Genomic DNA, 23617 nt, shown 5'->3' with positions numbered 1-23617 from the left:
CACGTTTTGGGAAGTTTATGCACTCTTCATTCTGATGAGTAACAAGGCAGTATTTCTATGAGGGAAGCCACAGTCTAGAAAATAAGGTCCAAATATGAATTCTTTTTAGAAGCTAGTAATTTTTTTTTCTTGAAATGGTACAACCCCATATGGCAGTAAGAATATCATAAATGTACTGCAACTGAGATCTGCTTAGACTGATTAAACTTACAGCAAAAAGCACATCGATGGCATCGTTTGAAGATAATGCCTTGGAAGAGATGATCTCAGTTCAACAAACAGAACAAAAGGTTGGTTTTGGTTGGTTGTTTAAAGGAAAAGAGTAATTACTAATGACAGACAATTCAGTGTTTTTGTCACCAATATGAAAAATACATGTTTAAATATACAGGCAAGCTTTACCAGATATGTGTGGCTAGAGTAACTGCCGTCAAAGAAAGCTTTTTTACATTCTTGCAGGAGCTGGGTAAGTCAGAATCCCACTCCCAGGAGCTATGCATGCTTAAGGGTGCTGTTCAAGGAAATCAGTGCAATGGTATGTGCGGATTTGGAGGACAGGACTTGGCAGGCATTGTATCTTCATTAGGTAGTGCTTAAATTCAGACCAATGAAGCTGTTTTACCAGAAAACTGACTTAGCTCTTTTTAAGCACCTTCCGAGGAATATTTATAATTTCTGAAAGAGGCCTTCTGACCATGCGAACAACTTCTTGTCAACAACCTATTTCTCTTCTCCCTGATATCCTGCCATTTTGTCTCTGTGACCGCCCTCACTTCACAGCTGGCTTCCACAGTCCCCAGTTACTGTAGAACTTGCCAACCAGCATCACTGTTCCATGTCTGAATCCCAACCCTGACTGAGATTCTCAGTCCAAAGAATGTAGCTTCTTGTTTGTGCAGCTCATCTAGGCTGACATCGGTCTCCTTCAAGGCAAGAAATATGCTTGCTTTGAGAGATGTGCGTCAATTCTAACTACCACCTTGTCTCTTTAATGTCACAGAAGTTCAAATGCGAGGTTGATTTCATGCAATCAAGGCTGTCTAGAATGTTTTCAGAACAGACAGTTGTATCTCTATGCAAAATTGAAGAGACTGGTGCACTCTTGCTTTCCAGTCACAAGTGACCATACGGCCCTGAGACTGAAAAAAAAGTTTTTCAAGAAAAGCTTGGATGAATCCAACATATCTGCAAAATAATTTGCATTTGAAGAAAAAACTATTTGGTATAGTGATATTTCATGGTAATGCCTGGTTGGATATTTTGCAATTGTCTTGACCATTAGGTAATCCTTTGCATTTTATAATGATTCCCAAGACTCCCAAAGTGCTTGTCACACATAGATGAATTATGCCTTACCAGTTCAGAGTGTCCTAGAATAAACATTATCCATCTACTTGTCTGGTAGAAATTAAGTTCCAGACTGGATCTGTATTTCAGAGGCCTCCAAGTCCAAGAATATTTATCACCAGGTCTGTTTCCAGTTGATCTCTCTTCTTTGTGAGGTTATGCTATTTTCATTGTTAGTATCTCATATTCCTGAAAAGTGCACATCTTCATAGTGGAACCCAGCACTTCTGTTGTATGTTTCTGTTAGTTGACTGCATTTTCTGTTTGCTGTTCTTAAAGCATAGGCAAAAAGACTGTTGTTTCAGTGTCCCTCTAATGTAAGTCCTTAAAATTTCTGAAGATTTGAGGGGGTTGTGAAATGTATTTGTGTTAGACACAACAAGAGTATTTATTATGGAAGGACTCCCTATCGCAGCAATGTTGTAACTGAAAGTGTAGGGTTAAATGGCGTGGTTTGTATTACAAGAAGCATCGCTGTCTATTAACTGTACGTGTAGGTATCCTTCATTGTTGTCTGCTATTCTTACTTCAATGCACTTACCTGGTATAGTACATGAAAAAAACATGTGTATATGCTTACCTCTACCTATTGGCAATAAACTAGATATACAGCATTAGAACCTAGGATTATGATAGATCCAAATGGCCAGCAAGACAGTATTAAATGAGGTATTACCGATGCAGTCCTGTGTTTGCAGTATTGCTTTCAGCAGTGGCTCAACCTTATGGTTTTGGGGGGTTCTGTCTGGAATAATTTAGGTCAATTACATTTTGCATTAGAAAAAAAAAAGGGGTGGGGGAAAGCCTTATTATCAGTTCTATTCTATCTGAAGTTTTGTCTTGCAGGCTATTTGAGCAATGCATTCAGGATAACAATATGTACATTCAGCTTTTGCTACTGGTTTGATTCCACCTTCACTGAACTCAGACCAAGAGATGGAGAAGCCTTGACTCCTGTCAAGTTCAGCAGGCTTGGAGGCTTGAGTCACCAAAAGGCTAGTTAGATATCCATGATGCATATTTAGTATTGCTGAAGTGAAAACAGCTAATCACTTAAACAGTTCAAAGCATATATTTTGCTACCGGGTATTATTAATCATAACTGACATGTCTTACAGAGTTGTGCGTTTTTTATATTTAAGAGGCTCTCTATCAAAATGCATTTCATCCACTTAGCTAGCTAGCATGCTTTGCTTGATTCCTCTGGGTGTCGTAGTTGTGCATTTTACTTGTAAATGGCTCAATAGTTGAAGAGATTAGACCTATGCCTGGGGAGCCCTGCCCTGTCAGCTTACAGGTTTGGAATGTATGTTTTCATACAAATTTCATAGATAGTACTTGTGCATCTCAGTAATTCCCTGTACCACAAGCAGTAATTTCTTTCCATATACAAGCTTTGGTTTTAGAAGCATAGTAGGTAATAATCATAAATGTTTAATTTACTATAAATATTTAATATTTATGAATGATTGATGACCAGACTTTTAAACAAACTGATAGAGCTGTATGAAATGGAAGAGTATCTTTGTGTAATTGTCTCAGCCATATTCCAAATATTACATGGGCTTTGTTTTACTATTGAGATGGATGCCTGTTTTATATTTTCATTAAAAATATTAGCACATGGGTAATAAACAGAAAAAATACACTTTTCTGTAGTGATATTGACAATACAAGGGATCTGGATGGACTCCCTTGCAAATACAAGGATTTCTATATCTGCCAATTTTCATTCCATGTAAGGAATTCTTTCTTTATGGATTATTTTTTAAATAGCTTTTCAAGAGAATATGTTTTTTATAACACAGCACCTCAAGCACGTTACTTTTTGGTTGGCAGTTCACTGACTACTTTCACCTATTTTGCTTTCAAATTTTTTTAAATTGTCTTTGCTCTCCCTAAGGCTTGGAGGCCAAAAACAAGCCACAAGCCACTTTATCTAATTTTAAGGGATTTTGCTTCTCTAAAAGATTTCATGAACAGTGAACAATAACGTTTCTGATTCATGCAATGAGCTGGAGGTCTGCATACATCTCTGGCAGAGATGTCTTGCAAAGGTTAGTGAAGAATCACTTTGCCAATAGGTGCCACTGTTGCTCAACATGTTTATGTCTGAATCATCAATGTCCTTCAGTTCAAAATCGGTTCAACCTTGAAAAAACAAAACTAAATCACAGTGACTAAAATGTATCTCTGTGCAGAGGTAGAACTCCGTGTACATTCTGGCCAGAGGTTTGTCCATGCCACCAGTAACATACATGCTTTATCTTGTGCCTAAAAATATTTACAGTATTGTTAATATTGAGCAAAATTGATGAAGGAAGTGATAAATATGCCTTGAATTAATTACAGATATATTTAATCTAAGACTTTAATTTGCTGCAAGTTTATTGTTGAACCTCAGACCTGCAGCAGCTGAACGTTGCAGATATCTTCTCTGGACCAAGCACGATTTAAATGCAGAACTTGCACCTACGTGCAATAAGAATTTGGACTTCTGTCAGCACTAAGTATCAGGGTGCCCCATCCAGCAACGTAAAGGCCACTAACTGCTATTTTTTCTGGGCTTACTGTTTGGTAATATAAGGCCAGCTAATGTAGTTTGCAGCTTATCTACCCTTAAGTGCTATTCAGTATGTAAAGCCAAGGGCAGCTGAGGTCTGCTTGCTTACTACGTTCAGAGAAACCTTGGTTCACCTTGTCCTTAGGTATTCAGCCATTTCATATGCTTACTTTACTTTTGGATGTTTCAGGCGTGTTATGGAATAATACAAGTTTCTTCTCTCCTTTTTCTGTAAAGAAATGTATAGCAAGCTGTATAAAAATGAAATAACAACTAAGGACAAAGCAACTAAAAGATTTAAAACCTTTCAGGTTCTGCCCCACTCTGTTTTTTAATGCAGCTACTTATTGACTAGAGTCTGACAGATACAAATTTTGTTTTCAGTGATTTAATATCTTCTGTTGAAAAAATATTCCCAGCCATCTGCAGCTCAGAACGTAACCCAGCAACTTGTTCTAACCAGCAGTCAGCCCTCCCTCTGCCTGCGTAACCTAATTCCCATTCCTTCCACACAGAACAGATCACTCTTACGTATATGAGCAACAAGCTGTATTAAGTAGTACTTAAGATCACACTAAGCTGTTTACATAGAGGCATCTCTTGCTTTTCTGTCTCTCGCTAGTTGGCCGAGGGCTTGCAGATATTTCTGACTCCCTTCATAGTCCAGGATTCTACCAATATTATGGGGATGACGTCCCTGCCTGGAAGAGAGGCCATGAGTTTTAGCAAAAGCAGAAATTGGTGGCTTTTCATAGGAAATGGTGTAGACACTCCTCATCATTCCAGCTTCTTTCTTGTGCCATTTTTTCATCAGGTGCTCGAGCAGGCCATAGTTGGTGGGTGGTTCTGAGACAAGAGATGGTTAGATGTTATGAATGATAAAACTATATATTTGGTCCTGGTGTTGTTATTCCACAGGGAGCATGGGGAATGCTCGTACTATTCTGACAACAGATTAAGGACAGACTGAGATCTTTTTGTTCCGAGGGCGTGTGTGCATCCCTCTGGCTGGAGGGGAAAATCACTGTTAGATATTGATAGGAAAGCAATAATGATACAAATGTAGGAGTCTTGATTCTTCATAGTCTGTCTGGTAGGTATTAAAGAAATTAGCAGAGGTGTATATTATCACTTAAATTCAGAAACATACTAACACTTGGTGAATTCTCCTACCAGTTACACCTCACAGGTCCCCTTGTTTTCAGCTGCTGTCTGGCATTATCGCATAGGGAAGAGAAAAGTTTCCGTTGAAGGCTTATCCTTCACTGCTTCCCTGCAGTCATTAAGTGTAGTTATATGGATAACATTTCCACTTTAATGATCATAAATATAAGCTACTGACTGGGTAGGAAAGCAGCTGAACTTCACTGGAAAATCCATTTTCAGAATGATTTTAAAAACAGAAGGGCTGGCTCTAAGTCTATACGTTCACCACTGCACCGTTTCATCTGTTTGAATTAATAACACCAAAAGCTACCAAGAATGGGGAAATCTGGTTTCTGAGGAATCCAGGCAAGCTTGCGTCCATTCCAGCTGCGGAGGGGAGGCAGCACAGGGTCATAACTGTGTCTATTGTATTTATCTTCATACTCTGATACTAAATTTCGGCTTCTTGGTTCCTCGTGATGTGTGAAGAAGTGCTGTGCTGGCAGGCCCTGCAAGGAGATGCAGACGAAACCATGCCATTTGTCTCAGTGCATAGCATTCAGATGGCTTAGCATGCTTTTGAGTCCAACTGTGCTACCAGTGATACCACAAAATTTTGTAAATACTTACATTACTTTTACTTACAACTTAATCCCTGAAAATAAAGGCATTTGCCTTTAAAGGAAGGTAAATTTCCAGTTAAACAACAACATCTGTACACCATGAGATCTGATTTGTCTGATTTCAAGACATTCATCATACATTTGCAGGAACATTTAAGCCTGCAACTGAGAAGCTGATTTTCTTGTGCTGCTGGAATGTTTCATTGTGCATTAGCATTTCATATACTCTCTAGCTGTCTGTCAGGAGAGAATGATCAGCATATTTGGGGATGGAGAGGTACATTAGAGGACATTCTACCAGATGATACTTATGGGAAAAGTGTTATTCTGGGACTCATTTAAATGTAGTTCATTCCTATGATTTGGGGCTGTGCTGATCATCTTTTACCAGCAAGCTCTCACTAAAGCCCACAGAATGTCCCAAAGACATGATCCCCAGTCCTAGCTGGTAACATGCTGATTTTCTTCATGGACACGGGTTTCCCTACCAGGCAGACACTGGGAAACAATCAGAGAAAACCAAGAAGTATGTGCTGTTTGTCTGCCTCTGAAAGGCATCCCACTTTAATCACGTCTACAAGGGAGCACTCTGGATCCTGTAAACTGGCCATAGAGCTGCAGTGCCTTCTTTTACACATATACTTGTTTAAGGATATAAAATGTGACTTAAATAGTAGTTATAAATCATTGCTGTATGGATTGTTAGCACACACAACCCTGCATCTGAAATTCCTTTTACTTACCTCATATTTCTTCATCATGGTTCTTCTTAGTGTTTGTTCTGGTTTGTGATCTGGGAAGCAAATGAAGTCTGTGCTGTATGTGCTGCAGCCAAGTTTCCCAGTGGGTTTGATAAACTAGAGAGATATACAACACTCAGGAGATAGCAAATGCAATCTGGTAATTACAGAACTTCTGTTCCAGTGCTACTTTTTTCATCTATGCATTTTAAAAGCACTTATTTGAAAGGAACTCTGCACCACGTACTTTTTCTCAGATAGTAAAGTCAGCAGATGTAATCATCCATTGTAAAATTCTGGACTGATTCCTTGGTGTAAATGTAAGATGCAAGACAGCCCTTGAAAAATTATTCATGGTTTGGTGTTAAATACTGTCACCTGCCGTGTGAACTAACATCTGAAAAGGACAAATTAACCCATTTTTCTCTCTTTTTCCCAACTTCTGCTGCAGCAGGCCAGGCTTTGCAATATATTGTCTAGCATTTTGCTCAAGTCCAGTTGGAAAAATACTAAGAAATGTTTTGTCTTCTCTGGAAGACTGTTCACTGGCTTATTTCTTCAGTTACAAAGGCTTTTTCTTAATATTCTCATTACTTCTCAGTTTATTTCACCCTCATTTATAATCTAGTGAAATACTTCATGGATTTCTTTTTTCTACATAATTTTTATACCCTTAAACTATGTTCATCTTCTGAAATCACATCAGATTTCATAAATGTCAGGCAAAAAAAAAAAAAGAAGAAATCTAAAGGAAGTAATTTTAGCGGAGTCAGGAAGATTTGCCCTGATAGCTCCAATATTTGAACCTAGCTGGCATGTTTTAACAAAATTAAATGTGTAATGATAAAATTTTGTTCAGCTCCTAAGTAGGACATGCAATCTGTAGAGCAGCTCTGCTAGCAAAAAATGCTCTTGTTTGCACAAATGAAACCAACATCCAAATTATTGAGGATCCATTGATAGAAGTAATAAGTATCAACTTATGGAAGGGCAAAAGAAGCCTCTATTGTATAATACTGTTATATACTATTTAGTTGTATATATGATTGTTGTATAGTTGTATATATAACTGTTATATAGTTGTATATATTATTAAGTTTTATAGCAGTCTATAATATTTTTAATTGGCAAACTTTGTATCTTGTGTGAACCACATCACATACACTGTGCTCAGACATTGCTTTTGTCCTGACTTAGAGATAAGAATGGCAGATCATAAAATGAATGAATGGAGGCCAAGCAAGATGCTTAACCTTCTCTCTTTTATTACTCTTCTGAGATGAGCCTGAACTCCAGCTCCCCCTGCAGTTGTGTACTGTTTTCAGAGTTGATTTTGACCCATTCTATCCTGCTTTCACACTTCTTTCATGCTCTTACCCTTTTTCTCTCTTCCAGCCAGTTTCCAATGAGAACTTTATCTGAGTATTTTGGTTCAATTTTCCACCAATCCCGTCCATCTTTAATTGATGCAATCATATTTTTTTGTCTCACCAGTGCTGCCCTCCCTGGTTGTTGAATAATTGTTCTTCCAGTTTTGTGGATGAAAGATTACTCAGTAGTCCAGTGGTAAAACGAGGGCAGAGAGGGCTCTGCCTGCCAGGGTGCTGAGAAGCATGGGTGATGTGCGAAACTGCTTTGCCTTAGAACCATTTGTGTTTGCTGTCCCCACAATGACCTAACCACATTCTAGGCTGCATCATAATTCCTGCTGAGTGAAACAGTGGCTCCTAACCAACTCACTTAGGCTATTTTTTTTCTGTAGTAGAGCTCACAATCAGAGCACTGTGATATGTGATTTACTCACTTACACCAACACACCACACACACCTGCACTACGCACAGTCTCTCTGCATAGATGCATAGACATGTTTTATTTTAAATGAGCAGGATGAACCAGGGTGTCCATTCAAAATAATATTCTTATTTATTGACATAGCTAAAGATAAGAGCTTGCAGCATGGTACAAGCATGTATAACATTTGCATATTCCATGGTCCAACTAACAGCTGGAATGCGCTTCACATGAGCCGTGTTTATCGTTGTTAATGGCCACCTTTGACTGACTACCCATCACCTGATATTAAATATCCTAAAAAGATATTTTTCTAGGTTGAGGCATGAACAGACTCGTGGAATCTAAGATGTTTACTATAAGCCTAAAAGGAAGTTAACAACACTGTCCAATCCCCTTTTACCAGATGGAAATGAAAACCCCCCATAATCATACAGGCTTATGATTCCATGGAATCCATCCTCAAGGTGGTACCAGGTCACTCGAACTCCATTGTCCTCCAGTCTCTTCTTGTACAGCAAGCCGTCATCCCTCAGCACATCATACTCGCAAGTCAAGATGAAAGACTCTGGCAGCTGGTGAACAATAGCATCTTCAGCTAGCAGGGGACACAGGTTGGGCTCACAGAATCTTTTCACTGTCTCATAAACTTCAGCCACAAAATCAGTGGGCCTAAGCGGCTTCACACCTCTGACCTTAAATTTTTCAGGGATGTTGTCTGGACTCACCCACTTCCTGTACTTCATCCTCATATCTGGAGGAATATGAGAGCCCTTCAAGACTTCTTGCATATGTGATGCATCCCCATTTAGGTACTGCAAAGCAAAAAAAGCAGCACGTTCTCGGAATAAGAGAGGGACTCCCCGATTTTGCTGATAGGATGGTAAATTGAAGTCCAGTGCCTGAAGGCCTGGGTAGATCAAGATCTGAGCACGTAGCTTTGGGAGGTCTGATCTACCTGCCAGGGTCTGGCTAACAGCAGCTGCTAGATTGCCCCCTGCACTGTCCCCACAGACACTTATACGGGCAGGGTCCACCCCATAGTGCTCTGTGTTCCTCATGAAGTGTATGGTAGCATTAAGACAGTCTTCATACGCAGCAGGGTATTTGTGTTCAGGAGCTAAACGGTACCTAATACATAAAGAGACAAGTATAGGGGAAGGAAATGTCATTAGTATTAATTTGGAAATGCTATCCTACACTGCCTTCCAGCCCCATTGTTTTGGGGTATTTTTCCTTCAGGTCACCATATTCATTACCTTCTAAGCAGGCATTTCTCAGCTGGTGATTGTGGACAAGCTGTAAATCGTGTGTTCAATCACAAAGACACAGGAAAGTAGGATTGTCTTCTAATTAAGAAACTGAATGAAACATTGTAATTCATTTCTTAGTTGTGCTGAAACCCCCGGTGTATTCTTGACAAGATTATTTAATGATTTTGTGCCTCTGCTTTCTATGTGTAAAAATGGGAGTAATATAGTGTGATTATTCTCTTTGTCTGTAAATTACAAGTGTTTGGAACATCTCACCATATGTTCATGTTCAGCACAAGGAAGACTTGTTTTACCTAAGTTCTAAATTGGCGTTTTTTAGATTTTCTTAGTGTGGCAAATATTCCCATTGGAGTCTTTTCTGAGTATATCAGTGCATGAACAGTTAGGAGCTGTGAAATCACAGCTATCACTATTTGTCTCTTTATATACTTCCCTGAATTCTTTAGAATTTTTTTCTGTAAAATATAACATCTCCAAAAACAGTGCAGCTCTACTGTGGCACCACAGCAACAATAGTCTCTGAACAATAGAAATGGGTAGGGTTCACTTACTGAACAGATACAACTACTGATCCACTTTCTCTGGATATGTAGCGGCACACTTTTTCGTAGGTATCTGGAAAAGAAATATTTTCATTAGTATTTTGCTAGTGACCTAATCTTTGAGACATCAAGGGAATATTCATTTCTAGAAAGGTGTGTATTTCTTTTCAGACTTTCTCCAAAATCACATGCTTAAACCTCCTCTCATTTCAATTTAATGAAAACATGAGTATGTTCTTTGTACATTATTATAATCCCTCCAGCACATATCTTACCAAGACTTCCAAATACCCAGCCTCCTCCATGAAAGAAGATGATAGCTCTCCTTTGCCCGTGTGATATAGCTTTAGGCTGGTAAACCCTCACAGGTACTTTGTTAAACTGCAGATCCTGGATAAAGAGCTTTGGGTCTACCCTTAGTCTCCGTCCTTGTCGCACGTATCGGCCAAAAGTGATTTGACTGCAAAGCCCTGTCTTCTCCAAAATCCTTCCCTGTTAAAGGTAAAAGAAATTAAGGCTTCTTAAAAAGTCTTGATTTAGCCAAGTTATAAAAAATCTGCATCATACTTACCTTGAACTCTATTTGAGGAAAATTTTAAAGAAACACAAGGCTCACAAGACAAGAAGTGGTAGTGTTGTAAAACATTAGTATTCTATAATAACATGCAATAGTAACAGTGTAATAAGTTAGAATAACCACCATGAGAACCACTCTAAGAAGATAATGGCTATGCAAGCATCTCCTAAAATCTTTCTAAATGGTTTCTTGTATTCTAAGTACTGCTAGGAGTGTTCGTTCTCATAGGTTGTTTAGTCCCTTTTTTGCCTTCATAAACTCTTGGAAAACAGTGAGGAAATGTAACTCTGCAGTTGGTTTTCTTGAGAAGAATGTCCAGTTCTAAGGAAGTGAGAGATCTCAGGATAGAGTGGAAAAATTGTATTTCTTTTAAGACTACCTAGATTAGTTTTACCAAGGAGAACTACATTATATCATATTAGCAATCACTGGAATCTTCCAGATCATCTTGTGAAGAATCAGATGTAAAAATCTAGGCATCACATACAGCAACTTGACCCCTGTTGTTTGATAAAAATAAAGCTCTTTAATTAAGGAAAAACAATTTTCCCAGTCTCTCACTTCCTACATAGAGTAAAAAAAACTACTTCTATTACTCAAATCCAGTGTCATTCTAGTATCATATTAGCAATTTTATATAGTGCATCCAAATTGGCCATCTTGGAATATACATTTTAATTGTCGGTTTTGCCCGTCACACCTTTGTGCTTGTTCTTGTTTTATTTATACTTGATAACAACAATTAAATGGTGTATACAGAAATATCCTCATAAACTCTTATAGTTCATCATTGCATAAACTAATACTGCTGAATTAGACTATAAAACTCAGTGGATTTACAAATCCGTAGTGCTGAGATGTGTTGTGCAAGTTAGTTACTGCTTTATATTTGCACAAGAGACTTACTGAACAAAATCAAGAAGCATCCTTTCCCAGTGCTCTTGCAATGAGCTCACTAACTCGAATATAAATCCGATGTAGTAAGTGAACAAGTAAAGAGAAGGTGGGAACAAAATTAACCGAGTTCATCAGGGCGCTCAGTTACTAAACAATTTTAAATGCTTAATGTGAGTCTTTATCCATTGCCTTGTTGCCTTCTGGTAGGATTCGGGAGAGCTGGGGAGCACGGTAAGTGCATTTCGGGAGGATGCGCATGGTGTAAGAAACCGTGCAGGAAAACGAGATCTGTGTGGTCAGAAAGGGGGATGTTGGGGCTAACGGAGCAAGCTAAAGATTTTTTGAAAATCCAAAGGCGCCGCAAGTGCCAGAGGAAGCGTTTAGGAGAGCTCTAATGCCGTTTATGCAATGCTGTAAAAGTGAGTCCAGGGATTAAGTAAAGCAGCCCTAACCGGATTTTGTACCAGAAATGTCAGCCGCGGCAGGAGCGGCTGAAGGGCTGCGGTTTTCCCCTGGCCGAGGAGCCGCCTTCCCCTGCAGCTGCGGGCAGCTAGCGGGCAACCCAGGAGCACGGCTCCGGCTCGGTTCCGCCTGCCGCCAGCCCCGCAGCCCCGGCCGGCCCCCGCACGCTCCTCCCGAGGGCCGGCTCGGGGTGCGGGGGGCCGGGTTGTGCCGGCGGGGGGCCGCCCGCGGTGCGCGGCTCCCGGGGCCCCGCAGCGCTCCGCGGGGCGGTCGCGGGACTCACCAGGGCCGCCGTGCCGAGGAGGACAGCCAGGACCAGGCGCAGCTTGGCGGGCTGGTTCACCCCGGGCGGGATCTCGTAGCTGGGCAGCGCGAGGAGCACCGCGCCCAGCACCAGCGCCGCCAGGGGCAGGAGCAGCAGCAGCAGAAGCAGCAGCGCTGGCAGCAGCGCCATGGCCCGGCGGCGGCCCCGCGGGGCTCCCCGGCCCGCGGCGGGGCCCGGCAGCGGCCGCCCCCCCCCCACCCCCCGCAGGCCGGCGGCGTCACGGCCCCGTTTGTGACAGCTCCGCAAAGCCGCCGCCGGGGTCATGGTGCGGGCGGCCAGCGAGCACCGGGGGGCGGCTGCGCTGCTGGCGGCACACGGGCGTAATCTGGGTGCCAGGAGGCACGGCCTGAGCCGCGCGTCCCGGTCCTGAGCCCTGCGTCCCGGTCCTGAGCCCGCTCGCCAAGAGCCTGAGCCTCTGCGGAGCCGCAGCCCGGCAGGGTACCCGCGTTCCTGCCCGCCCCGTCCTCAAATCGCCGCGAGCATCCCTTAAATTTAGGGATTCGTTGTCCGAAGGCGGCCTGCTGGAAGCGCAAGGCAGGCACTGCAAAGAGGTGACAGCTCAGATTTCACGAATAATGACTCTTCTCTACTGGCTACGCTAGCTTTTCAATTACATCTTTCATAGAAAGTTTCTCTGCTACAAGCAGATACCACTGATGAATGTGCTTCAACAGACAGACCTACCAATCCCGTAACTGCCCAGGAATTTTAGCTGCTATTAAAAAAAGATCCTTACTCTGGTGAATTTCAGGAGAAAGCTTTAAACGTCGCCTCTGTGTACACCCAGGGAAATCTGAAATATAGCATTTGTTCTGTAAAAATCTCTGATCTCCTTAGTCTTATGATTTGCTTTTTTTTATAGGATTTTCTTTTCCTCAGTCTTAAGATTTTGAATATATTCACTACTGTTTCTCATTGCTTTCATCAGCAGAGTACAATAAGGCGTGAAATCAAGTGATACACCACTGCCTTGTCCTCTAACGAAAACTCAAAACATGGAGAAAGGTCACAGCACAGGGAACCTCTCTCTGAAAGAACATGAGAATATTTTGGTTCATATTTTCTCTCTAAGCTCAGCCTTTTATGATACACTGATTAGGAGCCCAGTTCCCTGATTGTTACTGTCTTTCTAAAACCTGTCCTTAAGTACTCCCTCTCAACCAGTATCTGTTGCCCTAAGCTTCAGAGGGCATAGTGGAGACATACCAAAATGAAATAGGAGTTTATACAGCTATGGTAATTTCAAAATCAGGGCTGGCCTTACTTGCTTTCAAGAAGGTGACCCAAATTAACACAGGCCTTCTACGGCTACTCTTCATGCAGATGTGGTTCTGTAATGCCCACTGTATACATTGAATCTCCTTGCTGAGACTTTGATCTCTTCCTCTTTTTCTGTAGCTTTCCTCTAACTCTTCCCTCCGGCTCACTATGTACATAACTTGCACTTTTTATCTAAATAAGATAAAGTCATTCTTTGTAGCTTATCAAATGAACATCACAAAGATCCTGGCTGTAATTCACAGGAGTAATTTAATCCAAATCATTCCATGAAAAATGTTTACAGGGACATAAATCATCCTTTAATTAAACACAAAGAATCAATCACATGCTGTTTTGATGGGAAATTGAAAAACAGCCTGTGGAAAATACTAAAACCGTAAAGGCTAAACTATCAATAGTCTCACGAGGACAAAGACCACTGTTCAGATGGGATTTGAAGTTCACTCATTTCAAAATTGATATTTTTACACCAAGGGGTATCACATTTTTGCTGACAATTACTATCCAAGATTTGGGAACATCCACTGATTTCTCAGATAGAGAAACATAACCAATGAAAGTTGTTTCTACAGGCCTTTTAGGAATTTAACAATTCTGTCCAGTCCTCTTTTTGCAGATGGAAATTTCAAAACACGATAACCATATAGGCTCATGATTCCATGGAATCCATCCTCAAGGTGGTACCAGGTCACTCGAACTCCATTGTCCTCCAGTCTCTTCTTGTACAGCAAGCCGTCGTCCCTCAGCACATCATACTCACAAGTCAAGATGAAAGACTCTGGCAGCTGCTGAATAACAGCATCTTCAGCTAGCAGGGGACACAGGCTGGGCTCAAAAATCCTTTCAAATTTCTCAAAAACTTCAGCCTTGAATTCATGAGGTTTGTGTGGTTTGTAGCCTCTGGCCTTAAATTTTTCAGGGATGTTGTCTGGACTCACCCACTTCCTGTACTTCATCCTCATATCTGGAGGAATATGAGAGCCCTTCAAGACTTCTTGCATATGTGATGCATCCCCATTTAGGTACTGCAAAGCAAAAAAAGCAGCACGTTCTCGGAATAAGAGAGGGACTCCCCGATTTTGCTGATAGGATGGTAAATTGAAGTCCAGTGCCTGAAGGCCTGGGTAGATCAAGATCTGAGCACGTAGCTTTGGGAGGTCTGATCTACCTGCCAGGGTCTGGCTAACAGCAGCTGCTAGATTGCCCCCTGCACTGTCCCCACAGACACTTATACGGGCAGGGTCCACCCCATAGTGCTCTGTGTTCCTCATGAAGTGTATGGTAGCATTAAGACAGTCTTCATACGCAGCAGGGTATTTGTGTTCAGGAGCTAAACGGTACCTAATACACAGGAGACAAGAGTAAGAGATAGAAATGTCATAACTATAAATACAATTTTCCTAACACCCTGCATTTCCCTCTTACTTGGAGTATTTTTTGTTCAGCAAAAACCAATGAAATACTCTGATTAACATGTATTTTTCCAGCAATTTATCACAGATAAGTAATAGCCAGTAGGAGGAAGTTCCAAGGACGTAGCATCGTTGTGAACTTTTTCTTAGAAGAACGCTGATTAGAACATGAGTGATACAAGTTCATTGTGGTCTTCTGGTGTAGACTGCATCTTCCTTGTGGATAATGTAATTTAATCAGGCTGCACCTCACCTTCACTTAGGGTATGTCCCTTGAGAATTATTAAATTTTATTTTTATTTATTTAAGTAATTGAGGCAGTTATATTTTTGTGTCTTACCAGTTTTATATATTACCATTTGATTGCATTAGAAACCTCCTTGTAGTGTACGTCTAAACAAATTACTGAACCACTGCCTTCCAAGTTTGTTCATTAGTCACTTAGCTCCTTAGAAAACTCTTCTAGGAAGCATTCCTCCTTTTTGTGTGGTGCCAGCATAGTTCTGAGTTGTGCTGAGAGATACCTGAACGTTACTTGTGGGTCTGTTTGCACTCTCCCTGCATTAGCAGAGAAGGAAAAAAGAAATACATATATATGAATATCAGAAGGGTAGTGCGGACTGAACTCACCCAACAGACACAACCACCGACTCGCTTTCTTTGGCGATGTAACGGCAGATGTTTTCATGGGAGTCTGCAAGAGGTCGGGGTGCGTTAGCCGCTGAGGCTCGGGGGGGCAGCGGCCGCCTTGTCCCATCCTGGCCATGCTCCCCCGGCCCCACGCCGCCTCTCGCAGCTCCTCTCGCAGCCCCTTCCCTCGCCTTCTCCCCCTTCCCCTCAGCCCCGCCGCCTTCCCGTGAGGCGAGCAGCAGCGCTCCGCCCGGAGCCCTCCACTGCCGAGGGTCACGGGGAAGCTGAGCCAGACTTCAGCCCTTCTCCCGGGTGTCAGGGCGGAATTCGTCCCCCTCACACCTGAGGAAGACAGCGGCAGCAGCTCACAGCTGCGTTCGGGGCCGCAAATGCCCCGAGCCGCCCTACCGATGCTACAGTACAGCCAGCCGCCGCCGTGGAAGAAGATGGCGCCCGGCCGCAGGCCGGCAGATGGCGCCCGGGGCCGGTAGAGCCTCACCGGCACCCGGCCAAACCGCGCGTCCACTAGCGAGAGCTGCGGGTCCGGCCCCAGCTTCCTCCCGGAGCGCATGTAGCGGGTGAAGGCGATCTTTGTGCACACCCCCATCTTCTCCAAAATCTTCCCCTGTTCGGAGAGAGGGAGGAGAGGCGGGCTGAGCGCGGGGCGCCCTCCCCGGTGCAGCGAGCAGCCGCGGGCCGCCTGAGGGGAGGCTGCCGCGCAGCCGAGCCCGGCCGCCGGGCAGGTTGCTGTGAGGGAGACCCTGCGCCTGCCTTCCCCCGGCCGCTGCGAGGGCATCCAGGCTTCGTGTTAGCGGGATTCAGCCTACTCCAGAGCCACTCGCCGCTACCCTCGCCTTTGGCGGCTGCTCCGGCTCGGTTCTCAGCAGAAAGCTGTCACGGGAGAAGATGGAGCCGTGGCGGTCCCCTGCGAGGCTACGGGCCTGGGGGAGCGGGGTTGCTTTGGCACCATGCGCCTGAGCAGGTAGGCCCGCGCGTCCGACCCATGCCCTGTCAGGCAACATGCTGTAGGGAAGAGGACAGGGTGTTCCCTTCTCAGTGTCACCAAGTCCTACGGCTTCATACCAACCTCCCACCACTTACCACCTTACAGCCCAGATGTCATTCCTCCAAGGTTTCCCAAGAGTCTATGTTTTTATCTGCTTAAAAAGCACCTGGCCTTCTACCAGCGTTACTGGAAAGCCCCGTGAATGCCCTGAAAACATCATCTGTGCTTAGCTAAAACAAAAATCAAAGCCATCTTGCTGTTAATACATAATTCATTTAAATTGAGATAGGAAAGCTCAGCAGATACTGTTTGGCTTCATGGTTGGTTTCACCCTTAAGTTAATAGGGAAATCCTGAACGAAACTATCCGAGGTCTAATAGAAATGCTTCTAAAAAATTGCCCTCTGAAGTTAACAACCAAAATAAAATAAAAAGTAAAAAGAAAAGCTTTGATTTAAGTGTTAATGCAGCTAGCAGGATCCTGCTAATTATCTATATAATGTGACCAAAAAAAATACCTAAACCCCACTTCTGGAAGAAATAACAGCAAAGTAACTCACCATAGCAGATGTACTAATCATAAAAGCAAGGACCATTCGAAGCTTTCCAGGATGATTCACTCCAGGAGGGATACTGACATTGGAGTAGTCAGATTGAATTGTTGTCGTAATTGCTGTTATGAATGAAGCAGTAAAAATCACCAGCAGTATCACTGACAGTATATAAAAAAATGCCATTTCACTTAGCAAAAGACGAGGTGTCTCTATGCCTATCTTTGATTAGGTTTCTCAGATAACATGGACTCTTAGAGCAGTCCAAGTTAAAACAAGTTCCTTCAGCTGTCACGCTTAAAAGTCCTTGGAGACGTTGTGCAAGGTGCCAGCATGCATCACATCGGAGAAGAGGCAGAAGAAAATGTGTTTAATTTCCTGTTTAGCGTCTTGTTAATTGTGGGATTGATAAAGGGCGTGGTATACTATATGGCATTCTTGGATTGTGGATATGTGTTGCTGTTGACAAGAGGAGCAAGCCAACTAATGTAGAGGTTAAATTGTCTCTCGCATATGATCTGCAGCCACAACATACTGCTTCTTGTGTTGTAGACATTCTTTAAGTAGTTTGGAGTATATAGTCTTAACAAGGACATTTATAAAGGAAAAAAGCTGGCTAACATGGGCTTTACAAAAGTAAATGTGTTGACCTTGTTTTGTTCTTAGAGTATTTAAATATTGAAACAAGCTTATCTACACACTCGTATGTCTGATAAATGTAGGAACATACTTAGAGCATTTCAAAGATCCTCCATTGTGATTTACACAAAGCTGTTAACAGAGTAGCTCTGTCAGAGATGGTTGCAGTTTTGACTCCATTTTTGCAAGTCTAAAATATCAGTTGCCCAGCCCATGGAAATTTTATGGAAGACAGTGACTGGGACTCTTAGGATTGGATGCTACATGCAACATATAGCAAACGCACTGATTTATAGTATTGTAATATCAGTACCTTTCTCCTTTGCTGAAATGCACTTAGTCTTCTAGGAAGAATAAAAGCATAGATCATAATTGAATGAAATGGGTCAGACCAGATGTTGATTTAAAATTTTACTGCATCTTTAATATTTATAGAGAAAGCAGCAAGTGCCTAGTCCAAATAGATCATTAAAATAGAGACTGCATATGGAACATTTCAAACAGCACTAAAGTAAACTTTCACAACATTCTTTAAATATACTTTTGGAGTGATCACGCTGGCATAATTGCTCTGAAACTGTCCAATCTAAACCTCTTACATGGAATTTAGAAGCACAATGACCACAGAAAATTGGTAATTCTTATGGAAGGAAAGAAATTGTTTCTATAAGCTTTTTAGGAAGTTCACAATATTGTTGAGACCCCTTTCTCCAGATGAAAAGGACATCCAGTCACTATTAGAAAAGTTCATGATTCCATGGAATCCGTCCTCAAGGTGGTACCAGGTCACGTGAACTCCATTGTCCTCCAGTCTCTTCTTGTACAGCAAGCCATCATCCCTCAGCACATCAAACTCACAAGTCAAGATGAAAGACTCTGGCAGCTGGTGAATAACAGCATCTTCAGCTAGCAGGGGACACAGGTTGGGCTCACAGAATCTTTTCATTGTCTCATAAACTACAGTTGGACAGTCAAGTAGCACATGTGATTTGTAGCCTCTGGCCTTAAATTTTTCAGGGATGTTGTCTGGACTCATCCACTTATTATAATTTAATTTAATATCTATAGGAATATGTGAGCCCTCCAAGACCTCTTCCATATGTGATGTATCCCCATTTAGGTACTGCAAAGCAAAAAAAGCAGCACGTTCTCGGAATAAGAGAGGGACTCCCTGATTTTGCTGATAGGATGGTAAATTGAAGTCCAGTGCCTGAAGGTGTGGGTAGATCAAGATCTGAGCACGTAGCTTTGGGAGGTCTGATCTACCTGCCAGGGTCTGGCTAACAGCAGCTGCTAGATTGCCCCCTGCACTGTCCCCACAGACACTTATACGGGCAGGGTCCACCCCATAGTGCTCTGTGTTCCTCATGAAGTGTATGGTAGCATTAAGACAGTCTTCATACGCAGCAGGGTATTTGTGTTCAGGAGCTAAACGGTACCTGATAAGCAGAAGGAGACAACAAAAGAAAGAGAAGGAAATGTTGTTAATTTTAAACGTGTTGCTGAAAATACTGATTCTTGCAACCAGCAATACACCGATTACCTTAGAATTTTCCCTTTCTGCATAGGTTGTTTAAATAAACTGTGAGTAGTAGGTTCAGATAGTAGAGGTTAATTTGTGAGGATCATCATCTCTTTTTGTGGCATTGTTCAGGTATTGAACAACACAGGAGTACTCAGCTGCTAATTATGTCCAGGTCTTATGGGCAGTCATTTAATCAGTTTATGCTTCAGCTTTCCATGTGTCAAGTAGCAATGAGAGTATTTCCTTTCTATGTCTTTGTTGCTCCAACTCTATCATCATCATCCAAATAGCTGTTAGTATATTGATGATAATATTAGCTTGTCATTCATGTAATGCTCCTGTAAGCATCAAGTATTTTCTTTGAATGAGGGTTAAGTAGAATATTTGACTTACTGGCTGTTTACTATCAATTTTTAGGTGGGAATTAAAAGCATGTCCTTTTTCCAGTTAAATATTCATAAGTGTTATTTGTGATTTAATCAGACAGTAAAAACTGAGTCAGTCTTTGGTGGTTTCAAACAATAGCAGAGTAAATTTGTAAAAGCACATGCCTGATAAGTCCTTCGGAAATATCTACTGAGAATGGTTGTTGCTATGATCAGGCTAGCTATAAGGTGCTATTCACAGTGTAGGAAATAATCTCTTAAAAAATGGCATAAGAAAAGACTCACCCAACAGATACAACCACTGAGTCACTTTCTCGGGCAAGAGAGCGGCATAGGTTTTCATGGGTGTCTGAAAGAAACATTCTCATTTGTGTTTTTTTTGGTGGGTTTTGTTTTTGTTGATTTTTTTTCCCTCTCAACAGTGCTGATGTCCATTGCGTATGGCAAAGAATTGCAAAAGAAAAATACTGTCTACTTTTCTTTGACCCTTCCAACATAGATCTGCAGATCTTTTTTACCCCCTTATCTTCCCTTTTCACTGTCTGTTTGCAGTTTGTTTTTTTCTTTGTCTCATACCTCATTGTTCTTCCCTTTAAGAGAAGTCAGATAACGCGTAGCAGATGCTTTCTTCTGAAAGCTTCTGTGGTTATACTCAAATTCCATAACTGCTACAGGTCAAGCAACAATCAACTTTACCATTTATGAGGAGGTCACTTTTTAAACTGTATTATAATAATTTTTCTGCTAGTTATCTTACCAACACTTCCAAGTGTCCATCCTCCTCCGTGGAAAAACATAACTCCCCTCCTTTGGCTGGAAGATGGAGCCTTAGGCTGATAAATCCTTACAGGCACTTTCCCAAAACACAGGTCCTTGATGAAGAGCTTCTGGTCTGCTCCCAGAGTCCTTACACCTTGCATGTACCGGACAAAGTTAATCTGACTGCAGATACCAATCTTTTCCAAAATCTTCCCCTGTTCAAAGGCAAAAAGAATAGGGAATTCACTCAGAAGATTCTGTATTTTCCCAAGTAAAGGAACTGCAATGTCAGCATACTTGTGATATAAGTCTAAGTCACATCTTTTAGGAGAATCATTAAATATTTGAGTAGTTTTACAGGTGCAGTACAACTGAACAAATAACAGTAGCATCGGGAGAGGTCACATGAACAGCCGTGTTCACCAAAGAGCCTAATCCCAAAGCAATGCAGCATTAACAAAGACTGGTGAAGTATATCCCTTTGCTTTCTGAGCAGGTCCTTTACGTGTCATTGAAAATGAGTTTGGTTTTCATTGGCTGTTCTGTCTTTGCCCTCTGAGAAGATGGGAAAACAGTGAAGGATAACAGTTCTGGTGATGAGTTAAGATAAGAATGTATTTGATAACTGCCTTTTGATTCATCTCAGAAATATTGACTGGTGTTTGCAATATATTTGTAGGAAGTTCCTGAGGTATTTAGTAAGCCTAAGCACCTGCTCCTTCTTTAAGCCAGTGATACTCACACCAAGCACTTAAAGGTGAAAACAACCCAATTGAGAACTACAAGTCGAAGGTAACTTTACAGAAACAAAACAAAACCAAAAAGCCCTTAACCTCGTTTTTGAAATACTCTATTTACTCATTCCAAACTCTTCAAGCTCTTATTACACAATATCTTATTAGGGGGTTCTCATCAAAGACTGCCATGTTTCTATGGATTGTCAGTACAGTGTTATCGCTCAATATACCTACCTGTGAAAGGCGTTTTATTCATCAGTGACTATTTATAGCTGTTCTCCATATTTGATTTTGAGGCTGAAGAAACTAACAAGCTTTGCAACATTACTGATTTTAATTTTCTATAGAAATCAGTCTTAGTATTTCTGGTTCTATACAAACATGGTGAAATGATTTATTCTATTGTAATTTGCTGTTTTCCAAGCAGAAATGGAACAACTACAAAGTTGTTCTCACGTTAACATTGAACTTGTTTGGTTTGTTTGTTTGTTTTTTCATTCTTTATTATGTTGCAGCATACAGGTCTAGTTTATGGTACTAATGGGCAGTGTACATATGGTAAAAAGCGAGCTGCCTTTTTCAACTGCTGGATTGAAGTCAATATTTTCTGATTACAACTTGTGTTGAGACACAGCATGAGAATATACATGCTGGAATTCTTTAGTGTGATCCACTATAATCTAGAATATTCCCAACTGATATATGTATATATATATGCCTGTCTCTGTGTGTATATGCGATATCATTTTAAAAGAATTTGTCTCTCTTGGAGGTGCTATAGTAGTTTATTAAGTGCATGCACAACTTCTCACATATTCCTAGCCCTCCTATCAGCATTTATGCATCTGTCATTACATGAAAATACTCCTGATTCAGTGAGATCCTTTGTTAGCAGAGATCACCAAAAGTTGGGTGCTGGTAAGGGCTTTAACTCTTGTTAGCTTCCCACTCTTTTACATGCCAGCTCACCCTAAGAAGTCAGGCTGGCCAGAACTCTTCATTCCCATCAAAACGAGCCTGCTTAGCTGCTCAGAAGTTACAAAAATGTGTTCAGGGGAGATGGAATTCCTTCGGTTTCTCTTGGACATTATCACCTAATTTTGTCACTTGTTTGACAAAGATCAACCACCTTCCCAAAACCAGCTCTGGAAAGTTCAGTTACTAATTTAATCTTCAAAATAAATACAGAACTCCTCACCCCCAACTCCAAGCAAGCTTGAAAGCATGTCCCAAAGACATCAGATCTATTGTGAACCTAGATTGGAAATAGTTTCTATTGCATTTCTACTAACCATTCTTAATCAAATTGCTAGGTTAGCACAATTCATTTTACAGGCACAGTCAGGCTTTCAGACCCTTGTGTTAGCCAGTGCTCCCGTACTGCCTAATGTAAGAGCAAGGCAGAATCTGATTGCAATAATGTAGTGTAATGTAAAGAATGTGGTAAAGGTTTCTTTAGCAAAACCGAGCTTCTAACTGCAGCTTACAGCATGATCGCTATGCCCTGCTTGCCTCTCTGAAAATTGATTCAAGCAAGGCTCTAGGACTGCATCAAGTTCAAAATTTACAGATTCACCATTCTTCCCACAGAAATCATATGCAGTTAGTTAACTTACCACCACAGCTATGCATATTAAAATAATATGAATGATTCGGAGCTTCACAGGTTGATTCATTCCAGGAGGAATTTCAGAGTTGGAGAAATCAAAATTAATTGCCCCCATGATCAACAATATAAATCCAGCAACAAAAACTGCCAGGAATAACACCAGTATAGTGTAAATAGCTGCCATTTTGCTGAGCAGTAGACAAAGTGATCTGAAATGTCTTTGATTTGACTTTCCCAGATATCTTTGCCTGGTTACTTCCTGATTCTCAGATACCTTTGTTCGTCATAGGGCTGTTCTAGTAGGAAAAAAAAAAAAAAAGAAAGAAAAAAAACCTTTCTCCTCCCCTTTGCAAATACATTAGTATGTATCTCTCAGTTTCCCACTCCCTCTCTCCCCACTCCCTTTATTTCACAAACGATAAACTGTTTCAAGTCCTGAATTCTGTTAAAAAGCTATGCCAGCAACATTTCAGAATTTTTGCAAAAAACAGTCCTTAGCTGGGAGAAGGACTGCATTAATATTAAGATAATTAGAGGTGGAAAAGGGACACAGGGCATTCATATGCCTTGAGTTTGTGACACTATGAAGCACATTTCAGAAGAGTTTGTCTAAGGTTATGCAGAAATGGGAGCCTACGTGGGACAAACAGCACTTTAAATGAGTAAATGGATTGTCACCACTGTTGTTTTGGTAAGATGCACTTACAAAATTACGACATTACATCAGAATCTCAGCTGTTTCGTATTTGTGTTTTCTTCTAAAAAATATGTTTCTAATTAGCTATTTCAAAGGAA

The 23617-nt window shown here is 41.4% G+C and overlaps 4 protein-coding genes across 4 annotated transcripts; all 4 read right to left on the bottom strand.

The window, feature by feature from the left end:
* Positions 1-4493: 4493 nt before the first annotated feature.
* Positions 4494-8069, bottom strand: CFAP107 (cilia and flagella associated protein 107). Its single transcript, XM_050714979.1, has 5 exons — positions 8059-8069; positions 7797-7944; positions 6423-6536; positions 5388-5565; positions 4494-4756 (listed from the first exon to the last, which is right to left on the bottom strand). The coding sequence occupies exons 1-5, from the start codon at positions 8067-8069 to the stop codon at positions 4494-4496; spliced, it is 714 nt and encodes a 237-aa protein (XP_050570936.1).
* Positions 8070-8403: 334 nt separating this feature from the next.
* On the bottom strand, positions 8404-12417 carry LOC118253415 (arylacetamide deacetylase-like 4). Its single transcript, XM_035557742.2, has 4 exons — positions 12247-12417; positions 10303-10519; positions 10037-10100; positions 8404-9342 (listed from the first exon to the last, which is right to left on the bottom strand). The coding sequence occupies exons 1-4, from the start codon at positions 12415-12417 to the stop codon at positions 8568-8570; spliced, it is 1227 nt and encodes a 408-aa protein (XP_035413635.1). The 3' UTR covers positions 8404-8567.
* Positions 12418-14020: 1603 nt separating this feature from the next.
* On the bottom strand, positions 14021-17353 carry LOC118253417 (arylacetamide deacetylase-like 4). The gene is made up of 4 exons (XM_035557745.1): positions 17177-17353; positions 16020-16236; positions 15612-15675; positions 14021-14910 (listed from the first exon to the last, which is right to left on the bottom strand). Exons 1-4 carry the CDS (start codon positions 17351-17353, stop codon positions 14136-14138), a joined length of 1233 nt encoding a protein of 410 aa, XP_035413638.1. The 3' UTR covers positions 14021-14135.
* Positions 17354-18335: 982 nt separating this feature from the next.
* On the bottom strand, positions 18336-23060 carry LOC118253238 (arylacetamide deacetylase-like 4). Its single transcript, XM_035557388.2, has 4 exons — positions 22830-23060; positions 20475-20691; positions 20003-20066; positions 18336-19245 (listed from the first exon to the last, which is right to left on the bottom strand). Exons 1-4 carry the CDS (start codon positions 23004-23006, stop codon positions 18471-18473), a joined length of 1233 nt encoding a protein of 410 aa, XP_035413281.1. The 5' UTR covers positions 23007-23060; the 3' UTR covers positions 18336-18470.
* Positions 23061-23617: the final 557 nt, after the last annotated feature.

This window comes from Cygnus atratus, chromosome 21 (genome assembly GCF_013377495.2).
Source record: "Cygnus atratus isolate AKBS03 ecotype Queensland, Australia chromosome 21, CAtr_DNAZoo_HiC_assembly, whole genome shotgun sequence".
NCBI lineage: Eukaryota > Metazoa > Chordata > Aves > Anseriformes > Anatidae > Cygnus > Cygnus atratus.
This window is presented reverse-complemented; position numbering and strand designations above follow the sequence as displayed.

Coding starts and splice junctions, on each gene's coding strand:
- LOC118253417 (XM_035557745.1), bottom strand. CDS start 17,353: ATGGCATTTTTTTATATACTGTCAGTGATACTGCTGGTGATTTTTACT. Junction 16,237..17,176: donor TGATTAGTACATCTGCTATG/GTGAGTTACTTT, acceptor CTCTCCGAACAG/GGGAAGATTTTGGAGAAGAT. Junction 15,676..16,019: donor CTGGCTGTACTGTAGCATCG/GTAGGGCGGCTC, acceptor GACCTCTTGCAG/ACTCCCATGAAAACATCTGC.
- LOC118253238 (XM_035557388.2), bottom strand. CDS start 23,006: ATGGCAGCTATTTACACTATACTGGTGTTATTCCTGGCAGTTTTTGTT. Junction 20,692..22,829: donor TAATATGCATAGCTGTGGTG/GTAAGTTAACTA, acceptor GCCTTTGAACAG/GGGAAGATTTTGGAAAAGAT. Junction 20,067..20,474: donor ATGGACACTTGGAAGTGTTG/GTAAGATAACTA, acceptor TGTTTCTTTCAG/ACACCCATGAAAACCTATGC.
- CFAP107 (XM_050714979.1), bottom strand. Junction 6,537..7,796: donor GGCTGGAAGAGAGAAAAAGG/GTAAGAGCATGA, acceptor ATATCTCTCTAG/TTTATCAAACCCACTGGGAA. Junction 4,757..5,387: donor ACCAGATTTCCCCATTCTTG/GTAGCTTTTGGT, acceptor CTCTTGTCTCAG/AACCACCCACCAACTATGGC.
- LOC118253415 (XM_035557742.2), bottom strand. CDS start 12,417: ATGGCGCTGCTGCCAGCGCTGCTGCTTCTGCTGCTGCTGCTCCTGCCC. Junction 10,101..10,302: donor CTGGGTATTTGGAAGTCTTG/GTAAGATATGTG, acceptor TTTCTTTTCCAG/ATACCTACGAAAAAGTGTGC. Junction 9,343..10,036: donor TCAGTAGTTGTATCTGTTCA/GTAAGTGAACCC, acceptor TTTATGTATTAG/GTACCGTTTAGCTCCTGAAC.